This window comes from Gambusia affinis, linkage group LG14 (genome assembly GCF_019740435.1).
Source record: "Gambusia affinis linkage group LG14, SWU_Gaff_1.0, whole genome shotgun sequence".
NCBI classification, from domain to species: Eukaryota; Metazoa; Chordata; class Actinopteri; order Cyprinodontiformes; family Poeciliidae; genus Gambusia; species Gambusia affinis.
The window spans coordinates 3,505,194-3,525,527 of record NC_057881.1 but is presented as its reverse complement, the minus strand read 5'-3'; the positions used below and the strand labels follow the sequence as shown (position 1 = coordinate 3,525,527).

At 36.0% G+C, this 20,334-nt stretch overlaps 3 protein-coding genes across 3 annotated transcripts; 2 read left to right on the top strand and 1 right to left on the bottom strand.

Annotated features, from left to right (window-relative positions):
• The first annotated feature begins 530 nt into the window (after nucleotides 1-530).
• tmem238a (transmembrane protein 238a) lies at nucleotides 531-2,975 on the top strand. Its single transcript, XM_044137829.1, has 3 exons — nucleotides 531-650; nucleotides 1,563-1,720; nucleotides 2,631-2,975. The coding sequence occupies exons 2-3, from the start codon at nucleotides 1,570-1,572 to the stop codon at nucleotides 2,810-2,812; spliced, it is 333 nt and encodes a 110-aa protein (XP_043993764.1). The 5' UTR covers nucleotides 531-650; nucleotides 1,563-1,569; the 3' UTR covers nucleotides 2,813-2,975.
• A 4,438-nt stretch (nucleotides 2,976-7,413) lies between these two features.
• LOC122843231 (recoverin-like) lies at nucleotides 7,414-13,089 on the top strand. Its single transcript, XM_044137827.1, has 4 exons — nucleotides 7,414-7,470; nucleotides 9,489-10,067; nucleotides 11,824-11,935; nucleotides 12,316-13,089. Exons 2-4 carry the CDS (start codon nucleotides 9,687-9,689, stop codon nucleotides 12,399-12,401), a joined length of 579 nt encoding a protein of 192 aa, XP_043993762.1. The 5' UTR covers nucleotides 7,414-7,470; nucleotides 9,489-9,686; the 3' UTR covers nucleotides 12,402-13,089.
• Nucleotides 13,090-15,207: 2,118 nt separating this feature from the next.
• si:ch211-232m10.6 (uncharacterized protein LOC572203 homolog) lies at nucleotides 15,208-19,801 on the bottom strand. The gene is made up of 7 exons (XM_044137826.1): nucleotides 19,606-19,801; nucleotides 17,571-17,765; nucleotides 16,804-16,863; nucleotides 16,557-16,715; nucleotides 16,279-16,390; nucleotides 15,525-15,799; nucleotides 15,208-15,338 (listed from the first exon to the last, which is right to left on the bottom strand). Exons 1-7 carry the CDS (start codon nucleotides 19,799-19,801, stop codon nucleotides 15,208-15,210), a joined length of 1,128 nt encoding a protein of 375 aa, XP_043993761.1.
• Nucleotides 19,802-20,334: the final 533 nt, after the last annotated feature.

Genomic DNA, 20,334 nt, shown 5'->3' with positions numbered 1-20,334 from the left:
TTCCGTCGAATTGTTGCCATTTTTAACCAAAGAAGTACCCAAAACATATTTTAATTCATTCCTTTATTACTGATAGGATGATAATTACTGAATGAACTAAAGAAAGAGCATGTATTGGATGTTCATCGTAGATAAAAAGATCTTCGGTTTCCATCTGTGTACACATATAGCAATATTATATAAAAGTTACAAGAAAACATTTGTTTTGATGGTTTTCTGATTTGTTTGGATTGAGAAAACAGTGTACTCCTCTCTTTATTAAATAAATAAATAATATGAAAAATCTCCCAAAGTTTTAAACTTCGTAAGTTTAAAAAATGAGCTTCAAAAAAAAAAACAAAAAAAAAAAAAACCGAAGGTCCTCTCTTTCTTTAATTTAGTTAACTACGGAAAATGAGTTTGTGGTGACAAGTTTTTGTATTTTGGCTTGTGGTAAAGTTTGTGTAGCCTTTTCCAAATTAGAAAGGCCTAAATTCCGAGTTTATCAGTGAACGCGGCAAACCCGCCCGATGAAACGTCTCACCTAAAGGGAGGGGCCCAGGTAGCAGAGAAAATTGAAGCCAGTAAACACGGAAGTACAGAAACAGAAGAGAAAAGTTCAAACTAAACTCTCAGCGAGCTGTTTTCATCGGCACGAGTCGAAAGAACAAGTAAGACATTTTAAAGATTTGTGTTGAATTCATCCAGAGCGAGTTCACTTACTTGAACTTTAAAATCTCTGCTTTCTGTGATTTTTAGGATGTCAACGTGAGAAAAGTTGAATTTTTATCTCAAGGTAGTCTTGTCTGAAAGACTGAAAGTCTAAAATGTTATCTCAAATTCAAATATGTTGCTAAGGTACATTATCCACTCATGCTACAGTTAGTCATTTAATCAGCTATCCAGTGGGTATTATCTTTTATTAATGCATTTAACAAAGTTTTTATATTACACATATGCACATGTATTTACCAGTCGAGATGCATCAGCTTGTTCTCAGCGAGTCTTGGATAAATATTTGCATGACCGCAAATTATAAAACTATAATATTAAGGAGCTTATAAAAGTGAGCAGAATAAAAATAATCTAAAAAAAACACAGTTCAAAACACCAAAAATAAAAAAACATCAAGTCTTACTTTCCAGTTTCCTGCTCTAAACACTAAAAATTTTTCTCAATATCTATTTCACTCTCATTTAGCATTTCACTTGCAGATATTTTCCATGTTTTAAAATAAATTACTATTATTATTTTTTTTTAATTTCTTTAAGATCCTGTCAGATTCAGATTATGTATGTAACAGATAAAGAGGATGTCAACACTGTGAATACAGCTGATTTATTTTCTGAGAAAATAACAATTACATCAGAATCTACAAGATAAAATAGTCTTAACAGCAAAAAGTAATTTCATCTATACATCTCTCCATCATACACATGATTACTGTCCCACTATAGTGGGATATTTCCAGTCTAAAATATCCCACTATAGTGGATTTTATGAGTTTTTGAAGCTCTAATTAGTTTTGTTAATCTTAATATTTCTTTCTAATAAAAAGGTTACACCCTTTCCCACTTTTACAGTTTCACCATGGGTCTGTGTGATGACCTGTCTCACTGTAAGATGGCGTTGGTGATTGCTGTGCTGATGGATCTACTGGGAGGAGTCTCTCTGCTGGTGGGAGTCTTTACCTCTTTGAAGTTAAATGGAGAAGAATATGGAGACGTCTTGGTTTATAGCGGTATTTATCTAAATTTGTTTTTTATTTTAATGCTCACTTGTTTTTGCTGTAGCTGATGTTGCCATACTATTTTATTGCAATTTAAGGTCATTAAATTACCAAAAATCTATCAAGAAATTATTGGAAAAAGAGAACCTTATTAAAGACAGAGAGCAATTTCATTTTCATTGCTTGTAAACAATTCATATACAAAATAGATAAACCAATCTTGCCAGATGAGAAAAATGTTGTGTCAGACTGAATCTTAGCTGAAAGTACTTTAAGATAAATATCTGGCTTTAAGATAAATTTATATTTGTGGAGGCGAGCAGCAGTCTAAAATGTTTGACAGTTGTAAAAAATCTACTCATTCTGCAGGACAGGCCAGTGCTGGTTATTTTTCTGATTAATAAAATGTTTTATGATCCAGAGCAACAGTCTGAGAAAACTCTTGTTTTTTTTTATTGGTGATCAGATCAATTAATCAAATGTAATTGCTAAGCAGCATTTGGCTGCTGCTGCCCCCTATGGTCATATGAATGTTGAACCTACATTTTCCACATACTTGCTGTGTTTATGCTTTTTAACAGTTTCTTTTTAAGCTTTAAGTTTGATTATTTCTGGATTTGCAAAACCCAAGAATTGACATTTTCATTTCTTTTTTGCAAATTGTAAAAACATAATGTGGTGCAGTTCCCATCCAGTGACTGTATGAGAACTGGGCTTTAAATGTGTGTAGTCTGAAGGTTTAGGATGGATTATCTTCGGTACAAAACTTGGAAGTATTTTCCTCTGAACCCAAATTTTTTCTTGTTCCTTTTTTAGTTTGAAAGTTGTGTTAAAATCTGATCAAAAACTCATTTTGCCAATTGACTTGTGCTGTTAAGAATTTTAAAGACCTAACATGTGGTTCTGTATAACATTTGTTCAGGAGTCCTTTTCATAGTTGCGTCTCTGGCTGGATGGGTGCTGTGGTACAGTGGGAACATCGAGGGACTGCCCACCAAGACGGAGCTTGGACAGCCCAACTCCGCTGTCGACCGACTCGCTCGCCGAGTCAGCCGGAAGATCTTCTCCCATCGTAGAAAAAAATATTATTCAAGTCGTGTCTGACAGTATTTTCAGAAAAGTTACTGAAGTGTTAGATATGTTAGATATACTTTCATCATTTCAGCCTATGTATATCTTCACCTGCAAAGTATTTTCTAAATGTTTAATATTAACCAGTATTTGCATTTTCTAGCTATCATTCAATAAAGTGGTATTTTAGTGTTAATTGTTTTGGGGGTTTTTAACAAATTGCAACCTATACAGGGGTAATTTCATTTCATCTTCCTGGTTTGTCCTGTAGAGGGAAACATACTCTACAAAAAGCAGCATTTGATCAGAGCAGGATTTAAACCAGAAGCTCTTTGATGAGAGGTGAGTCACTCTGGGATCCCTGATCAATAACTCACTTCTGTTGTGAAAATTTAGGAAACTATGAAGACATGACTCTGGAACGTCAGCTCTGTGTTGTTCTTCTGGTTCTTAAGAAATAATAGTCACTAAAACAAAAAATATTTCCAAAAGCAGTCAAATTTATATCTTTAATGAGTGTCTTCATATTTAAATTTGATTAATTTTTTTCAGCAACCAAAAGTATTCCAGAATTTGTGAATAAAAGGTTGGAGGAAACATTTTTACCCTATCTGTGATTTTTTTTTTTCCAATCAAAAATATTCAAAGAATTACAAACTGTCCTTAAAACATGTTGGAAAACACAGCATGACAAATGAAAGTACAACACATTTGTTTGTGTGGGCAATAAAGTCTAATTTCCTGTTTATCCAGAAAACTGAAAATGTTTCATTGTTACGTTCTTCAACAGGACCATGATCCAAAACAAATGACCACATCAACCAAAACTGATTCTGTAGACACAACATCCTCTTTGTTCTGTAGTCATCTCAGACATGAAGCAGTCCAGATATAAAGTCTTATTTCTCTGGTGTAATATTGATAGGCTGTGAGATGAATGAAAGAGAATTGTGCAAAGAAGACCTCTGTCTCTTTATCTTTTAATCTTGTGAAAGGTTATTACATTTCTTGACATTTTGTCTCATTGAATAAACATGATTAGTAACTGGATTTTAGCTGTTACATTTATGATTTATGTTTCTTTTCTTCTTCCTGCTTGGATCCTAACTGCTTAATCCTTCACCTCTGTTTCCACCACAGACTGACACACCTTTGACCTGTTTTACATAAAATGTGGTGCAGGTTAAGCTTCTTGCGCACTCCAAGTGCAAGCTGATTACCATAGATGGGAGTTTTTAAGAAAAAGTAGACTCTTACCAAAACGTAGTGAGTAAATCATACACCCCAAACATCATTGAGACAATTGTGACAGCTTCTCTAACTTAAGTTATACATTGTTCATAACAATATTGGCCATATCTAAACCAACTATTTGATAATTTGATCCTTTACAGCAATTGTGACAGGATCTTTGAATTTAGGATGCTTTAAATGGCTTCCTACAGGAACCAGACTTTGCTATAAATAAAAACAGACCTGCAGCCATCCCTTATTTGCTCCACCGTCGCCTGGAGCTGAACTCACTTCGGGTCATGTGACTCTAAGTGTTTCTAGATTAAACTTTCCTTTTCTGGAAATAGACACCTTGACGTCTGGCCAAAGAGGTTTTAGAAAACTGTCAGCTCAACTTTATTACAGTCACCAGGTTTCTACGGCTTGCTGTCTGCTTAGTGCCAAATCCTCCTTGCAGTGCACTGCGTCACCACCTTTGCTGTTTGACTCTCTGCTTCAGCTTTAATTCGTGGCTTCTCTGATTTAAAGGATTCCCTTTCTTGGAACTTAATCCAAGCCAAGTTAAAGGTCAACGGTCAGACTGTGGATTGTGTGAGGTAAAGGCTGGTCCACAAAGCTACACAACAAAAATCCTGCTTATCCAATAAATACAGATTCTTTACAGTGTGAGGCCTGTAGGGGGATCCTGACTGGAAGAGGAAGGATGATGGATACCGAATGAGAAGCAACAGAAAGGGATCGAGTCAGAGGTACACCAGAGAAAATGGAGCATTAATAAGTAAAAGTAAAACAATACAAAGAAGTATTGGTCGATTAGGTTCATAATACAACTTTATTCTTTATTATTATTTGACATAGCCCTGGGGAGATAGTTATGCAACTGCAATGATATCAAAAGCATTAAATATTTATTTGCTCTCCTCCACCTTTTACCAGAACAAATAATGTACTAAGCAATGAACAAATTATTCCCTGTCTGGATGCAAATATGTTTTTCTTGTTGAGATGAATGTAAAATGTCAAACATCTTGTCATAGCAACATTACAACAGGTTTGCATTTCTGTGTGTGCAGCGAAAATGTGGAATGGATTAAGCATAAAGCAGAATTCAAACATGACCCAGAACAGAAAAAGTGGTAAAAGTGGTCTCTGTCTTTCCCACGTCACTTGTAAGCCATATTTTTGTACCATTTTTTCTGATCTGGGTCATGTTTGAATATTTGAATATATATATATATTATTTTGGCATTTTGTTAAACATAATATCAGACCGTGAGAAAGAATTGTGTTTTCTCCAGTTTATTTGAAAACCTAGTTTCAACTTATGAAAAAGGAAGTTGCTTGGAGCAAATAAAGCTGAATAATAGTAATAATTTTGACAATTATCTGCTTAAAACAATTAACACACAGGAAATGTTCAAACAGTACAAAAGTCTTGATTCATATTTTTTTCCACGTTTTCCTTTCTAAAGGTTTACATGTGTGTAATATCGTCAACTAGTTTTGATCAATTTCTCTTTGGGCTTTCTGATGGTCTTTAATTGATTTTCCTTTGACAATAGCCAATTTTTGTACACATTTTTAAATCAGCACTGGTCCAGCTGAGCTTAGATTAAATATCTTTTCTACTTTTAACCATAGCTGTAAAAATGCATCCGAGGGAAGATGTGTGCAGACAAGCAGGTAGTAAATATCCTGCAGCGCTTTGACTTGGGTTGAACTTCAGCTTAAAATAAGCCAGTTGACTGAACCACAATTACTCTGTAGGATTTAGTAGTGGTAAAAATAAAGCAGAGTTGTTTCCAAAACTACTGTGAACCTTTGATCAGGTCAGGACTTAACGGTTTAAATCCGGTGGGTGGAGGGTGGTTCTGCTGCAGTCGGTACGGGATTTAAATGCTCTTAATTAACTAAGTGTTGACTGCTGAATCCTCCATCTGCTTTGCTGTAACTGCAGATCTGTATATAAGGAAACCCACACCTCGTTGTGCATAGACGTGAAGGCAGCTCGGAAGTCACAAATCATTTCCAATCCGTTTCGGAACATTTTTTGTGTTTAGTTTCAATTTGATTGTCAAAAACACACATTTGCTTAAATGAGGTTTTATAGGTGCGTGTTACTATGAAACCTAACTGATACATTATGAAAAATATTTCCTACACTCTATGAAGATAAAATAAATTCTGTCATGTTTATTCAGAAATTTTAGGCAAGTCATGCAGCGTCCAACTGATCAGACCTGATGATACCCTATTTGTTTAGTTTGAGCATTATGGTTATCTTTCTTGGTTTTAAAAAAAATAAATAATAATCTCTTTTCTACAGTAAACAACAATATAACTCATCGACTTTGGAATTCTGGCTCCACATTAGCACCATTAGCTGGCAAGGTCTCTTGGAAATCTACCAGACAGACTGGAGATTTAGAACCAATGATACCTTTAAAGTAATATAGCTGAGTAAAGAGACAATATTTCATACACAAATACACACATCAGTGATTTTCTATAACATGGCTGCTACAAGCCCTAATGAAATTATTTGGCTCAGAATTCTGCACATTACTTTCAACATGGCTGGCATTGTCAAAAGCTGACATAAAAAATCCTGAGGTTGCACATATGCTATGACTCAGTACTGTATCTCTTAAAGCTTAAATTTAGGTCATAATAATTGTTTCCATATTTAGTGATTGGTGTTAGACTTTGGTCGTTGTTCAAAGTTTGAGCCCTTTGTGACAGGGGTGTCCAAAGTCTGGCCCAGGGGCTGCTGGTTTTGGCAGCGGATGACTTCGTACAGCTCTCTTCTTTCAATAAAATATTCTTTGTTTTGTTTCTAGTTGAGCATGCAAAACAATGTTTTTTATTCAAAAATCAAGTTTTTGTGGCTGATTATTACTTTCTGCCCTACAATTTACACCAACGTGGCAAAGATCCTGGACACCACTGACTTAAGAAATTTTGCTAACTTCAACAGTTGCAGTTCAGCCACCATCGACACCCTGAGTGAGGCATTTTTCCTGAGCCCACCAAAAGTTAAATAAAAATAAATCAAGTAAATTTTTTTTATTGTACTTGATTTGCAGCTATGTCTTTAGTTTTGACTAAACAGCATTTAAACTTCATGTGTTTTATCACGGGTTTATAGAAAAAATATTCCTAACTAAGAATGAATGTATTGTTATACGTTTTGGGGAAAAGAAAAAAGACATTAACCAATTGGTGGTCTAGAAATCCAAAGCATCTACTTGTGAGGTAGGCTTTATCAAATTTTACAAAAAAGAAAGGGAAATTAATTTTCCTGAAGCTGTCAGAGTTCTTATGGATGTTAGTGTGACTCCGCCTCTGAGGGGGAAGCCGGTCCAATTGACTTATCTCAGCAGGTGGAACCTGATTTCCTCTGCTGTTCACAGTCAAAGCATCACTGTTAACACCAAACCGCTCCACGGATCACGCAGGTAGGAGACAAACCGAACTGGAAGCTGTTTGTTCAAATTGTTGTCGCTTTGTGCTGCTGTTGAATAAGTGTGACTTTTCCTTTATTCATTTTGGTCTGGAGGTTTTGTGTGTTTATCTGAGATACCTGAAACTGAACTGGTGTGGAAGTAAATTGCTTAGCATGTGCTGAGAGATTCAAGGATGATAACTGGGTTTGAAATGTTCTGGTTGAGAAGATTAATTTAAAGAAATATTGACATTTACTTAATATAGAATTTATTGAAAAAAATGATTGAGAGAAAATCTTGGAATAGTATTGTTTCCTTTGATGACACACAATAATGAGACATTAATCACTTCAGTTTGACTAAGGAACCTCTAAAATGTTCAGTGGGATTTTGAAATCCCATTTAGCTGAGTTGGAGGTGGACCCTACATTATGACAGCATGACATTGTTTTCAGGTATAGAACTATAGATGTTTGAGATTTTGAAGAATTATCAATTCTGATAAACCTATTTAGTGTACTTCTATTTATTCAAACAAATAGTTATGTTAATGTTATTTTAGACTGAATTCACAATTCAGAAACAGCCAGTTCAGGTTTTACTTAAAAATCTGTCTTGTCAATGTGAATTAATTTTGTTCAACTAATTTAAGTCAATACATATCTGAAAACCCCCAACAAAAAACATTGTTGAGGAGGCATATTGTAACAGTAATCAGTCAGTCCAAAATACCACTTAAATGCAATGTTAAATTTTTAAAAATAAGAGGTGTTAGTGGAAGTTCTTTTATCAAACCACTAGTAGCTGGAACCATTTGATAACTTTACAATGTTCAAAATAAAATTAGCAAAATTTGAAGGAAATTTTCTTGTATATTTTGGTGGAAATTTGGAGCTCTCCATTGACTAATAGAAAAATGGCATGACCTTCCAGATCACCACAACAAAAATCTTCACATTTGGAAAGAAGTCTGGATGGTCATTATAGAGTTACATGTCAGATGTTCCCATCCTTGCCTTTCTCCAGCAGTCATTGGGTGAGAGGCAGGGTGCACCCTGGACACATCGCTAGACAGATGTTACCTGGCCACTTGATTTACTGTGACTGAGCATCCTATGCAAATATAACTATTACATATTACATTCTTGAATACTGCAAAACATTAAATCTTTGAAGAACTAAAAAAATAACACTGGAATCAAGTTTGGGGATTTGCTCTCAAACCAGCATATGCTTAGCTACGTCACCCCTAACACCAAAATACCATAGAAATCAGTTTTCTCCCATTTATTATCACCGCCCTGGTATTTTTGCCTGTAGAGCTTATAGTTTCAGCCTCCCTTACCTCTGCTGTGTCTCTCACAGCTTTAGAGGCTGTATTTGAGGTTACTCCAAGTCGTTTGTCACTCTGGATTATGGCAGCAATAGAGGATTATCAGGGTTTAGAGATTTCAAGTCTCTTTCTAGTTGTTTTTTTGATTTATTTTATTAAATTTCTCCCTTAGCCCATTGAATGACTATTTAGAAGAGTGATTCCTAAAACCCCTACACACTTTAGAATAACAGTAGTTTGCAAATGTAGTTTAACACAATTCTATAATTACAGAAATATGTCACCAGGAAAGAGATTATATCTTACAATCATTTGGGCTAATTAGCAATAACTGAGTAAATGTGTGTACAAAAGATGAAAATGACTAAATAAGTATTTCAGCTGTTCATTTTTCTTGTATATTTATGTTTTGTAGATATTAAAATCTATGAGATGCATTTTATGACAGTGCACATGGGATGCTATTGCGGCAACGCGAAACATGTTCAGCATTCACACCCATTCCTGTCTCATCTCACGGCATTTTAATACTTTTTGACCTGATTTGATTCTATAACCTGTCAGAGAACCCACTTCATACTGAACAAAAAACAAGCATTTGAGATTTGACCTAAGATAAAACATGTCCTTGACACCTCTTACCGGATCTACTCGTAGGCCTAATGAGCTTACCAAGTGCCTTCTGCTCTTTTCACAGCATTTGCGTCTACGAATTGTACACCAGGCCAACACCAGCATCAACAACATTTTAGCTGTGTCTTGTAAATAGTCTTCCTTTTACTAATTCACAAAATAGAGTAAGAAACTTCAGAGGCTGAAGTTGTGCTACAAGTGCCATTGAAAAACCAAGGGCCGACAAGTTAAACCTCTAAACAGATTTCCAACACCAGTAGTAATGGGTAACAGCAAGAGCGGAGCTGTGTCCAAGGAGATCCTTGAGGACCTTAAACTCAACACCAAGTTCACAGAGACTGAGATTGTCCAGTGGTATGACAACTTCAAAAAGCAGTGTCCATCGGGCCGCATCTCGAAAGACGAGTTTCAGAATATCTACCGCAAGTTCTTCCCGGACAGCGATGCAAACACTTACGCCCAGCACGTCTTCCGCTCCTTCGACACCAATGACGACGGCACGCTGGACTTCAAGGAGTACATCATCGCCCTCCACATGACTGCAACGGGGAAGACCACGAGCAAACTTGAATGGGCGTTTTCGCTGTTTGATGTGGACAAGAACGGATACATCACCAAGTCAGAGGTCACAGAAATCTGCATAGTGAGTTTTGAATACATAGCTAGAGAAAACTGTGTCATCGACATAGTGCTTGACAATAGAATCACCTATTTATATTTTCAGGCTGTGAAATAGTGAATATTTTCACCATTGTTATATTATTTTCCAATATTTTCAGAGCATAGCATAAACAACTGGAGTAGATCAATTGATAACTGGATAATGACTATCAGAATCATCTGCCTTACATTTTACATGTCAGTTTTTGACATGATTGGAAAGTTGCAGATCTTTGTTGGTATTCCATGGCCCAGAGTACATTTCTGACTGTGCTCTGTGAAGGAAGTAGCACATCTGTATTGACGAAGGTAGTTCACAAAGCCTACAATTCTTCCCACGTTTCCTACCATGATATTTATTTTCTTAGAAGAGATGAAGAGCCACTGCGTTGATGTAGATTTGTACACACAAACAAGTACAGGTATCCAAGGATTTTGACTTTCTAAGTTCAGCAATTTGATTCTTAATGGCATATTTTAATAATTGGATGGACATTTCTCTGCAATATTCCTTGTCAAAAAGTTATATTTTGTTAAATTTCCCAACCTGCTTTTGTTACAGTAATGGTTGTTTTGTGACCACATTGTGAACTTGTTTCTTGTCCATGTCTGGCCTGAAATCAGTTCCCTAATTTATTTTTAGCCAAAAGGTCAGGCCCTTCCACTGGTTAGGTAACATATTTTGAGGATTAGACTTTCATTCACGCTGATAAACAGTTTAAGCTTATGCTGGAGTCAGAAGACAGTTTAGTGACACTGACTGCATGGATGCAAAAAAAAAGCCAAAATATTGAAACTAATTGCTGAGAAGGCACAATTTTTCTCTTTTTTTTAATTTTGATAAAGTGATACTGCAATTAGATAATGTAAAATCAGGGCGATAGTGGGAAGAGTTCGTCCTGTAGTGGGTTTTTGATTCAAACCCATGCTCTGTCTGTCTTAGTCGTCGTATACTTAGACAAAGTACTTCACTCAGCTTGTGGTGGCTTTGTGGTGGAGGGGCCTGGTGGTGGTCAGGGGGCCCGGTGGTACCAGTGCAGGGCAGCCTCACTTCTGTCATGGTACCTGTGGCTGCAGTGTTGTAGCTTACCTTTATCAGTATGCGAATGACTGGATCTTATAAAGAAACTCTTGAGACTTTGTGTCTCAAATCATTCTGAACATTCAAACACCTTAGAAGGAAAGTTATGTCCTATTGAATTTATCCAAAATGTTGACAAAAACAAGATACCGGTAGGCAAGAATTATAATAAAAGTACATGTAACATGTCCTTTTCAGGATATAACAATTGCTTTAAAACAAATACTACTATATTTTCTTGAAATCTATGAAAGTAGTTTCATATGAATATACTTTACACAAAGTACAAAAAATAAAACATAGGAAAGTTCAACCAAATGTCCCTCAAGCTATAAAAACATTAAATTGACACTCTTTATATGTCCTTGCAGCATTCTTGTTGTGGTAATTAAGCAATTATACAGCACTACTGTAACTATATAAAATTGTCCAATTTCCATGTGAGCATGTTTTGTTGCCAAATATAAATGTAAAAGATAAAAGAAAATATAATTGGATAAAACCAGAGATTCTCTCCAGATAAAGATGTTATTTTTGTTGTAAATAAACGTAGATAAAAGAAATGAGATAAAACTGGAGACAGTGCTGTATGAAAATCCACAGAAGAACTCATTATTTTGACTTGAACAATTTATTTACTCTCCTTCCTGTCTTACAGTCAATTTTCAAGCTGATACCGACAGATGAAGTGAACGACCTACCTGAAGATGAAAACACACCTGAAAAGAGGGCAGACAAACTCTGGAAAGTCTTCGATAAGGGTGACAATGGTACGATGAAGTAGTATTGCTAGTGGTAAACAGACAATGCAGTGAGATATCTCAAGAGCAAAAGTGGTAGATAGGTTTTTTTTTTTAAATCTGGTTCTTCTTCAATTGTCTATAACTGGAGACAGAAATGTCTTTGTTTTTAATTAAGGTCATAAATGCAAAAGGATTTTAAAAACTACAGACATTTCTAATTGTTTTCAATATTTGTAAAATATCTGTTCTAGTTTGACCAGAACAATTTTACTCAGTATCATTTAAAATCTTTTATTTCTTAGGAAATACATTAGACTCTATATTATTAAATATGTGCACAAAAATGGATAAGTATTCATTAATCTTGGCGTAACTCTATGTTTTGCTATTTATTTTGTTTTCTCTAGACCGAGTTGCAGAGGGAGAGTTCATCAAAGGACTGTTGGAAAACGAAGACGCCCTCCGTTTGATTCAGTATGAGCCTTTAAAATAACTTTTTTTATCTGACTGATCCATTCCCCTCTTGTTCCGGTCTCTCTGTAAATGCAGTGGCACCTGATGGTATCCTCATACAATGTGAACACATAACTGTACATAATGCCCCTTGAAAAGTACTGACGCGTAACCTCCTACTTGGTTTTGTTGCCTGTCTACATGTGCTGTCCATGTTGTTTGTAGTTTGAAATATGAAGGATACAATAAAAACTGGGAAAAAGTGAAGTAGTGCAAACAGATTACTTTGACTGTAAAAATAAGTATGCAATATGCTTGACAAGGATCTGTAAACAGGTGTTTATAAACTGCTGTCTTTCCATTTTGCTGCTTAGTGGACAGAGACTTTCCTGACACTTAAACACATACATTTATAGATCATGAACTTCTAATGCAGCCAGTATTTAGAGCAATTAAAAAAGAAATGAAGGTTTATTTTGCTATGAAGATGCGTTCAATTCAGTAGTTAATTATAATAATTATTGTTATCGTTTATGAACCCTGACAGACAAACAATATATAGGCTTCATTACTTTAGCTTAATTAGTCTTTTACCATTTTCATTTTAACCCTAGGGCACAATTTTACATGTTTGTTGTTTATGTGATGACTATGAAAATTAGCTTTGGTCCTGCATGTTCCTTTGTAATATATTCAATAAATGGAAACAATAAAATTCTGATAAAATGAGGTTTTAGAATTTGTTTGCCTTATTGTCAAATAAAATGCAAAGACATATTTGGAAAAAAAGGTCACAAGTATTCTGTTTATTGTCATTGTTAGAATATTCTTCCAAAATCTCCTGACTTAAATTGAGATTCAGTTAGAGGAATTCACTTAGGTTTCAGTTTATGAAAAATCATAAATATTTATTACAAAAGCAAAATGCTGTGTTCAACATTATTCTGCTGCTAATTAATGTTTCAGGAGCTGGTTACTGCCCATATGGTTGAGGTTGCATAACTGCTGCATTATCTAACCTCTTAAATTACATTTTTAATTACTGTCCTCATACAGTGCCATTCAATAACCTTAGAGTTGAGTTTATCTCCGCCTCACTGCCTGAATTAAGTCAATCCCTCTCTCTCTCTTTCTGTCTTATTTCCATCACTGGTAGAGATTACTGACCTAATCTTCTGTCCAACATCTAAAAACATCTGTCTCAAAATCTAGACATCTCTGCCACACTCATCTCACTTTTTGCAGTATTCCTAGATAGACTTTTTCCACATTCTCAGAAGCAGAAACCAAACCATATAGGAGAAATCACACTCTATAATTTTCCCAGAACGTTTTTGACACTGCTTGGCAGTTTGTGTCTTTTATTGTGGGAGCAGAAAAATCTGTATTGATTGAGAATATTTGACCAAAACAAGCATCCTGTGTTTTCAGCTTATTTGAGATTGGATCATGAGGGTCTCAGGTTTAAGAGAAAAATCTGGATATTATTCCCCCAATGAAGCTTTCTGTCTTATTCTGTGGAACACAAAGCTTTTCCCAAGCTTTTATAAAGTCCCTCTAGCTGACTCTGGGTCTGCCCTAAAATACCCTCAGAGGGAGGCACCCAGGGGTCAGCCTGACCAGATGTCCAAAGCGCCTCAACTGAGTCACTCTACTCCAAGTCTCCAACACCCAACCCAGCACAAACCAGCCCTCACCCCTCCAAATAAAATAAATAATACTGTTTTATCCACATTTTTTGCAGAACACTAATAAAATTTAATCAGAAAAATTGGTGTTTCTAACTTTCATCAGTTTTGTTTTTTATTTTTCATATCTGCACTTGTTGCAACAGGAGGCAGCAGATGAATCCATGCTGCACTAACATCTCCTGTCACTCTGTCACTACTTGTGCATATGTGCAACTGCTGTCATGTCCATAAATATTTCTGAAAAGTTGTGGCTATAAATTACATAACTAAAATCAATTGCCCTGAGAAGTTGTAATTTTGAATTCTGATTATGTAAATCACTGATAAAACACATTCATTCACATAAAAAGTCAGTGTAAGGCTAGTTTTAAACAAGTAAACTAGTTCAGTTTTCTATTACTTGTCCTGATAACGATGAGTAAACTTAAAGAAGCTGCTGTGGAATGTCCAGTATGACCATCTTATAGCATGAATTCACAAAATCTCTTGGATTTATCAGTCTTAGATTAATTACCTGCAAATGTCCTCATATGAGTATGAGTAAGGTTAGGCTAAATCTAAAGCATTACAGATAGGGTATTGTTCTCCTAAAATATATGAAATCTGGTGTTTGGTTTTATATACTTGAGACAATAGTTAAATAAATTATGATATAAAGCCAGATCATTTATTCACTGAAACCAGAAATTTCACCAGCCATTTCACAATGACTCTAAGTAATATATGAGTTTCCCTTCAGAGCTGCGCTACATGTCAAGGCTTGTGTTGATGTCACTGATAGTTTGCCCCAAGTGACTTTTTGTTTGCGTCTTTTTTTTATACCACTTTGAAGATATCTTCTTGTCTTTGCTGCACGGTTTACTGTGACAATACTCACCAGATCTTCAGGAAGAAGACTTCAGAGATATTTATTATGTGACTGAAATATGAATAAATTCAAACTGTAAATGCAAATTTTTGAGGCATGACAAAAGATGATAAAAAAAAAGTTTAGTCAAGCCATTTAAGTTTGGAAATCTTTGTCTAGCGAAAATGAAACTGACACACCTAACATCTAAAAACTCAAAGACATTTTATGTACAAAAAAACCTAATACAGGTGATTCTTCAAGTCTTGTGTTGTTGTGTTGTTTACCAGTCCTTTGTCCTGTTAGTCTTAGCAGATGGAGTCCTCTCTTTCCTCCTGCAGAGTGTAATCTATCTCATCCAGCTCTCTCTCACACTCCTCACATCCTTCTGTGGCGCATCCCTCCACAACTACGACTCCATGAGCGTCCACCATTCTTCCTGTTCCCATTCCACAGCCTCCCATTGCCCCCATAGTCCCACCAGTGCTTCCCATTCCCATCCCAACTCCACTTCCTCCAACACTGATCCCACCTGCTCCTCCAATAGCTGTACTTCCTCCAGCTACAACTCCTCCCATCCCGATGCCCCCGACTCCGCCTCCAACCAGCAGGGCCCCACCAGCACTGCATGCCAAAGGTCCAACTGCCGGTCCCACTCCTCTTGGCCACAGTGGATCCATGAGGGCCCCCTGCTGGCCGAGATGAATCAGCTGACTGACTGAGTAAAGCCCTCCGCCTCCGGCTCGAACAACCTCCTCATAGGAAGGGGCGATGGTAGCAGCTCGGGCTTCCTCCAGCCTCAACCTGGCTCTGTGCTTCATCTCAATGATGGTCTTAGTGTACGAGTTGAGTGTTGCCACAGCAGCTGCCATGCAACAGCTGAAGGAAAGCCATGCTAACCTGAGACATGAAAAGAGTAAAGAAAACAACACTTAGCATTGTTTTTATTTAATTTCCAAATACAATGTGATACGGTGTTATAAAAACAGCAATGCCCAGAGACCTGGACTGTAAGGGTCTCCTTGGGAATTTATTCAAAGTTGGTTGAAATGTTCTTATGAGATAAGACACTGAAAAAAATAATTATATATATATATATATATATATATATATATATATATATATATATATATATATATATATATATATATATATATATATATATATATATATATATATATATATATATATATATATATATATATATATATATATATATATATATATATATATATATATATATATATATATAATGCCTTCATTTTACAGTAAGGGACACAAGGGGTTTTTTAATGGATCTCAAAAACCAGTGAGAGTCAAATTAGTTCTACAGGCCTTGGACAATACTTAAAACAAGGAGATCACAAAAACTAACTCACGCAAAAGACCATCCATAGTCCCAAGACTGCGGCCTCCAGTCTTTTGGTCCGATGCTCACTGTCATCTGAAACACCGTGGTGTACATCATATGGGCTACCATCCCCATCAAACCTGGTAAACATGGAAAAGAAATCTCCTTAAAAAAGGGGATGAGGCAAGAAAATATGACCTAACATAGTGTATAAAAACAGAGATAAACTTTTGTACTTATTTAAATGTTTTGGTTTTACTGAACCAGAAAAATCAAAAAATGTTTACAATATTTTTCACCACTGACCTGAAAGGACGGTGCACATTGCAGCGAAGGCGTTGATCTTCAGGGAGCTCATCTCCTTCTTGGCACAGAGGCACATCGCTTCGAGACACATCAGGAGGAAACCCATCGCCAGAAGGCCAATGTACATGAACTCACTGATAACGGACAGCCACAGCACACCTGCAAGTGTAAAAAAGAAATAATGTGTTTTTATTATTGCCCATTTTCTATAAAATTTGATACAGCCAACAACTGTTTTTGCACCAACCTTGTGTCTCTCCTGGTGTGAGTTCAATGAAGCTGCGGCACTTTTCTTCCTGATCATCTCCTAAAAACAAGACGTTCCACATACAACCTTAAGTCACCTGGTTCCCTGAATTAATTTCATTTCTGAATAATTTATGAACAGATTCAAATAATGTAAACAGTATTAAAATAGAGCACATGCAGTGCAATTGCTTCCACCTTTACACATAAATTCTGGAAACCTATAATCTTTTATTCTGATCTGAGTTGAGTGATTTCTGTTTGGATTCTGCAGGTCTGTACATGCTTTATGGTGCAGGTATTAGTTGCACTAACCACACAGTTGTTTCTGCACATGACTACATATCTGCATACATTTAGGTTTATCTAAATTAATCTTAAAGAAAGACAAAAAAAAGTATAAAGGTTCCAACTTTATTTTCATGTTTATGATAAACAAACTTTACTATTTTTTTAATCTAAAGCTGTCATTATAATTATACAATTCCTTTGATCAGTTATGTGCTTTGAACTTCCATAAATAACATAAAATGCTGAACTGAAAAGAAATTATTCTGTTGGTTCTTAGAAACTGTTTTCAGAACCCAGACTCTTAAAGCAAATTCCCACAAGATTTTGAGAATTTATTTAAATTATGATGAAAATGCTCTGGGAAACGATTATTACTGATTTTACTGATTTTCTTTTTCAGTTTAAATACAGAAGAGATTAGACATTGAGTAATCATCTATACCAGTTTTCTGCCTCTTGGCTCTCTGCCTCACCAACCTTCATTGTGTTTTTCACAGGAAAGCCAGAAACCAGTGTGAAAATATCTCAGCATGTACTTGTCCTCGCCCGTTTCCCAGAGATACTGCACGGCATTGGCCAACTGCTTTTTCCTGATCAGGGCCAGTTCCTCCTTCTGCTGTGGAGACAGCGTCACATTGGACAACGGGTTCTTGGGGTCTGGGGTGGAAGCCTCTGTTTGAGAAGGAAAAAAATACAGATGATCAATTTGATAAAAGAGTACAACATATTTTATAAAGCAGAATAAACTGAGATTATATCACCTAAAACAATCTAGAAATACGGCTTTTGGTTGTTTTAAGTATTCCTGTGCAGTAACTACAGGAGTATGAGAAAATTGTATGAAGTGATGATTCATCTGAATGACATCATGTAAAGCGCTCAAACACTGTTCTTAAAGTCATCTTTGGTGTTTTTTTATTACTTTGCAACATACTGAGATTAGAGCATACATGGGATTATGCGAATTATGTATGAAAATGTCTACATTCAAAGCTTTGCCCCTGAGCTCTCAGGTTACCAATTTAACCTGTTTATTAAATGACTGGCTGGGGGATTATTTTTCCACAGAGAACACACTGCAGTTTCACATTATGCTGCTGCATATAATGTGTTGTGCACAGCTAAGAGATACCACAGAGTCTTCATGATATTTGTTACAAAATGCTACATGTTTAAATAAGATGACATGTTAGAAATGGGTCTTAAATATGCACAGAATATCCAAATATTTTGAGCCAAATGGCTGAGAAATGTGCAAATTTGTGCACCAGTTAAAACAGGTTCTTGTAAGAAATTGATTAAAACCATGAAAAATTATTTCAAAACATTGCACACATTGAATGTAATATTTTTTGTGCACAAATCAACAACTATCTGTGTTAAATTTAATGATAAAAAAATGAGTGAAATGCTGAAAACTGGCTGCATATGTGTCCACAACCATCGGATTATACATTTTGGAAATATCTTTTGATTCATTTTCGCAATTTGATTAACCTGGGTTTTAACCGGCCATCAATTAGGATGAATATTATTATTCAGAAATAAAGTTCTAGTAGGGATATTCTGATATTTGCTCATTTTCATAATTTAGTGACAGCAGACTCCACTATTCTCCATATATCTGAAAGATATCCTAAAGCCTGCAGGGAGAAAGCATTCTGAGCATCAACAAGGAAATATCATACCTGAGCTAAAGCACGGTGGTGACACAATCATGGTCTGGTGTTACATTTAATCAGATATAATTTAAGTTTTTGTCCAGATGGGTGAATTTATGAACAATTACAAAAGTATTAATTATGATTTCTAGATTACGTCACAAAAACTCGTCAATTTAACAAGAATGTAAAAACATTTGCGATTCTTTGTATGTTATTTAGTAAAAACATTATAAATCACATTAGACTTTGAGGGTAGAAGCTGTGCACACAAATTAACATCATTTCAAAAATATCTGACTTGGTATTTGAGAACATGATAAATTAATTAAATATCATTAAGAATAAAACCTTTATAAAATCTATTCAGTGTTCAGAGGTGTTAGAGTGCTTTAATGATACTTAACCTTAAAATTTTGATCCTTCTCTGTTTTAATGAGATTCTGTCCATATCTTTATTTTCCAGATATGAAAGTTGAATGCTTCTGTAATTTTCTGTTTTTCCATTGGTTGTTTTTTCTATTTTGGTTGCTTGTAACAAAGTTTCAATGAACCAGTTTTAACCCCTGAACTATGATTCTCAAAATGCTGACAGTCATTGGGTCCATGAGGACGCTGCTGTCATGATAGTTAAAGAGTGAGCTTTGTGTCGAAACGGCTTTGGTTAGGAGTTTGAAATCAGGATTTTTTGTATGATGGAAAGACTCAAAGGTCAGAGTTTAGAAAGCTGCCTCTGAAAATTGACCCTCAACTCAAAATGAAAAATAAAACATTATTTAATGTCAAAGGAAAATCTTTGAAAGATTACTTTCAGCTGGTATTTTGATCATCCCCAGCCCTCAAAGCCTCACCTGTTGTGTACGGCTGGCTGTTGTTCTTTCCACAGTTCTTCATCTTGACTGGTGACAGGCAGACTGGCTTCACCACTTTGTGTGTCCCTACACACCAGTAAGAGCTGCAGAAGGCTGACACAGACATCGTCAGGGCCAGAGAGGTGAGAGCCAGGGACAGCAGGGTCCGGTTACGTCTGGACATTTTCTCCAGCATTGTTACTGCTCAACCGGAATGAAGCCAGTGGAGAAATGTGTCAGGCGGTGGGACAATTTTACCTTGATGTCCCTAAAATGGCAACCGGCTTTGGTGACCTATTGGGATGAAGGTCAGCAGGCTGAAGCATCCTCAAGAACAAGATTAGGACAACTTTGATAAAAGTAAGAAGCAGGAAGGTTGATTGGAAGTTTGAGAGTGACTCATGGAGGGCAGAAGAGGAGAAAATAAGGAGATTAAGGATGTTTAAGAAGAGAAACAAAGGTCAGTGAGGAAGATGAGCAGTGGTGACGAGTTGGAAGGAGGGTGGGGTCTGAAGAAAGATATCTGATGAGAGGTCAGAGGACAGAGAGGGAAAGAAAGTGCTGGGTTTTAATCAAGTTGCGGCAGATGTGCCGACTGGAAGTTGCATGAGGAGCTCCAGCTGTTGCGTCCTTATCGAAGCTGGAGGATCCCAGCTGTAGTGTCTGTTACAGAAACTTGGGTTTACCAGGCGAACAAAGCAGGTTATCAGATTTAAATTTAAGATCTTT

Bases quoted from the DNA above. Each gene is read 5' to 3' on its own strand.
- tmem238a (XM_044137829.1), top strand. From the start codon at position 1,570: ATGGGTCTGTGTGATGACCTGTCTCACTGTAAGATGGCGTTGGTGATT. The intron at 1,721-2,630 runs GTATTTATCTAA...ACATTTGTTCAG, and splicing joins AGACGTCTTGGTTTATAGCG to GAGTCCTTTTCATAGTTGCG.
- LOC122843231 (XM_044137827.1), top strand. From the start codon at position 9,687: ATGGGTAACAGCAAGAGCGGAGCTGTGTCCAAGGAGATCCTTGAGGAC. The intron at 10,068-11,823 runs GTGAGTTTTGAA...CCTGTCTTACAG, and splicing joins AGGTCACAGAAATCTGCATA to TCAATTTTCAAGCTGATACC. The intron at 11,936-12,315 runs GTACGATGAAGT...TGTTTTCTCTAG, and splicing joins CTTCGATAAGGGTGACAATG to ACCGAGTTGCAGAGGGAGAG.
- si:ch211-232m10.6 (XM_044137826.1), bottom strand. From the start codon at position 19,801: ATGCTGGAGAAAATGTCCAGACGTAACCGGACCCTGCTGTCCCTGGCT. The intron at 16,864-17,570 runs GTTGGTGAGGCA...TCTTGTTTTTAG, and splicing joins CTGTGAAAAACACAATGAAG to GAGATGATCAGGAAGAAAAG. The intron at 16,716-16,803 runs GTTGGTGCAAAA...TTACACTTGCAG, and splicing joins CACACCAGGAGAGACACAAG to GTGTGCTGTGGCTGTCCGTT.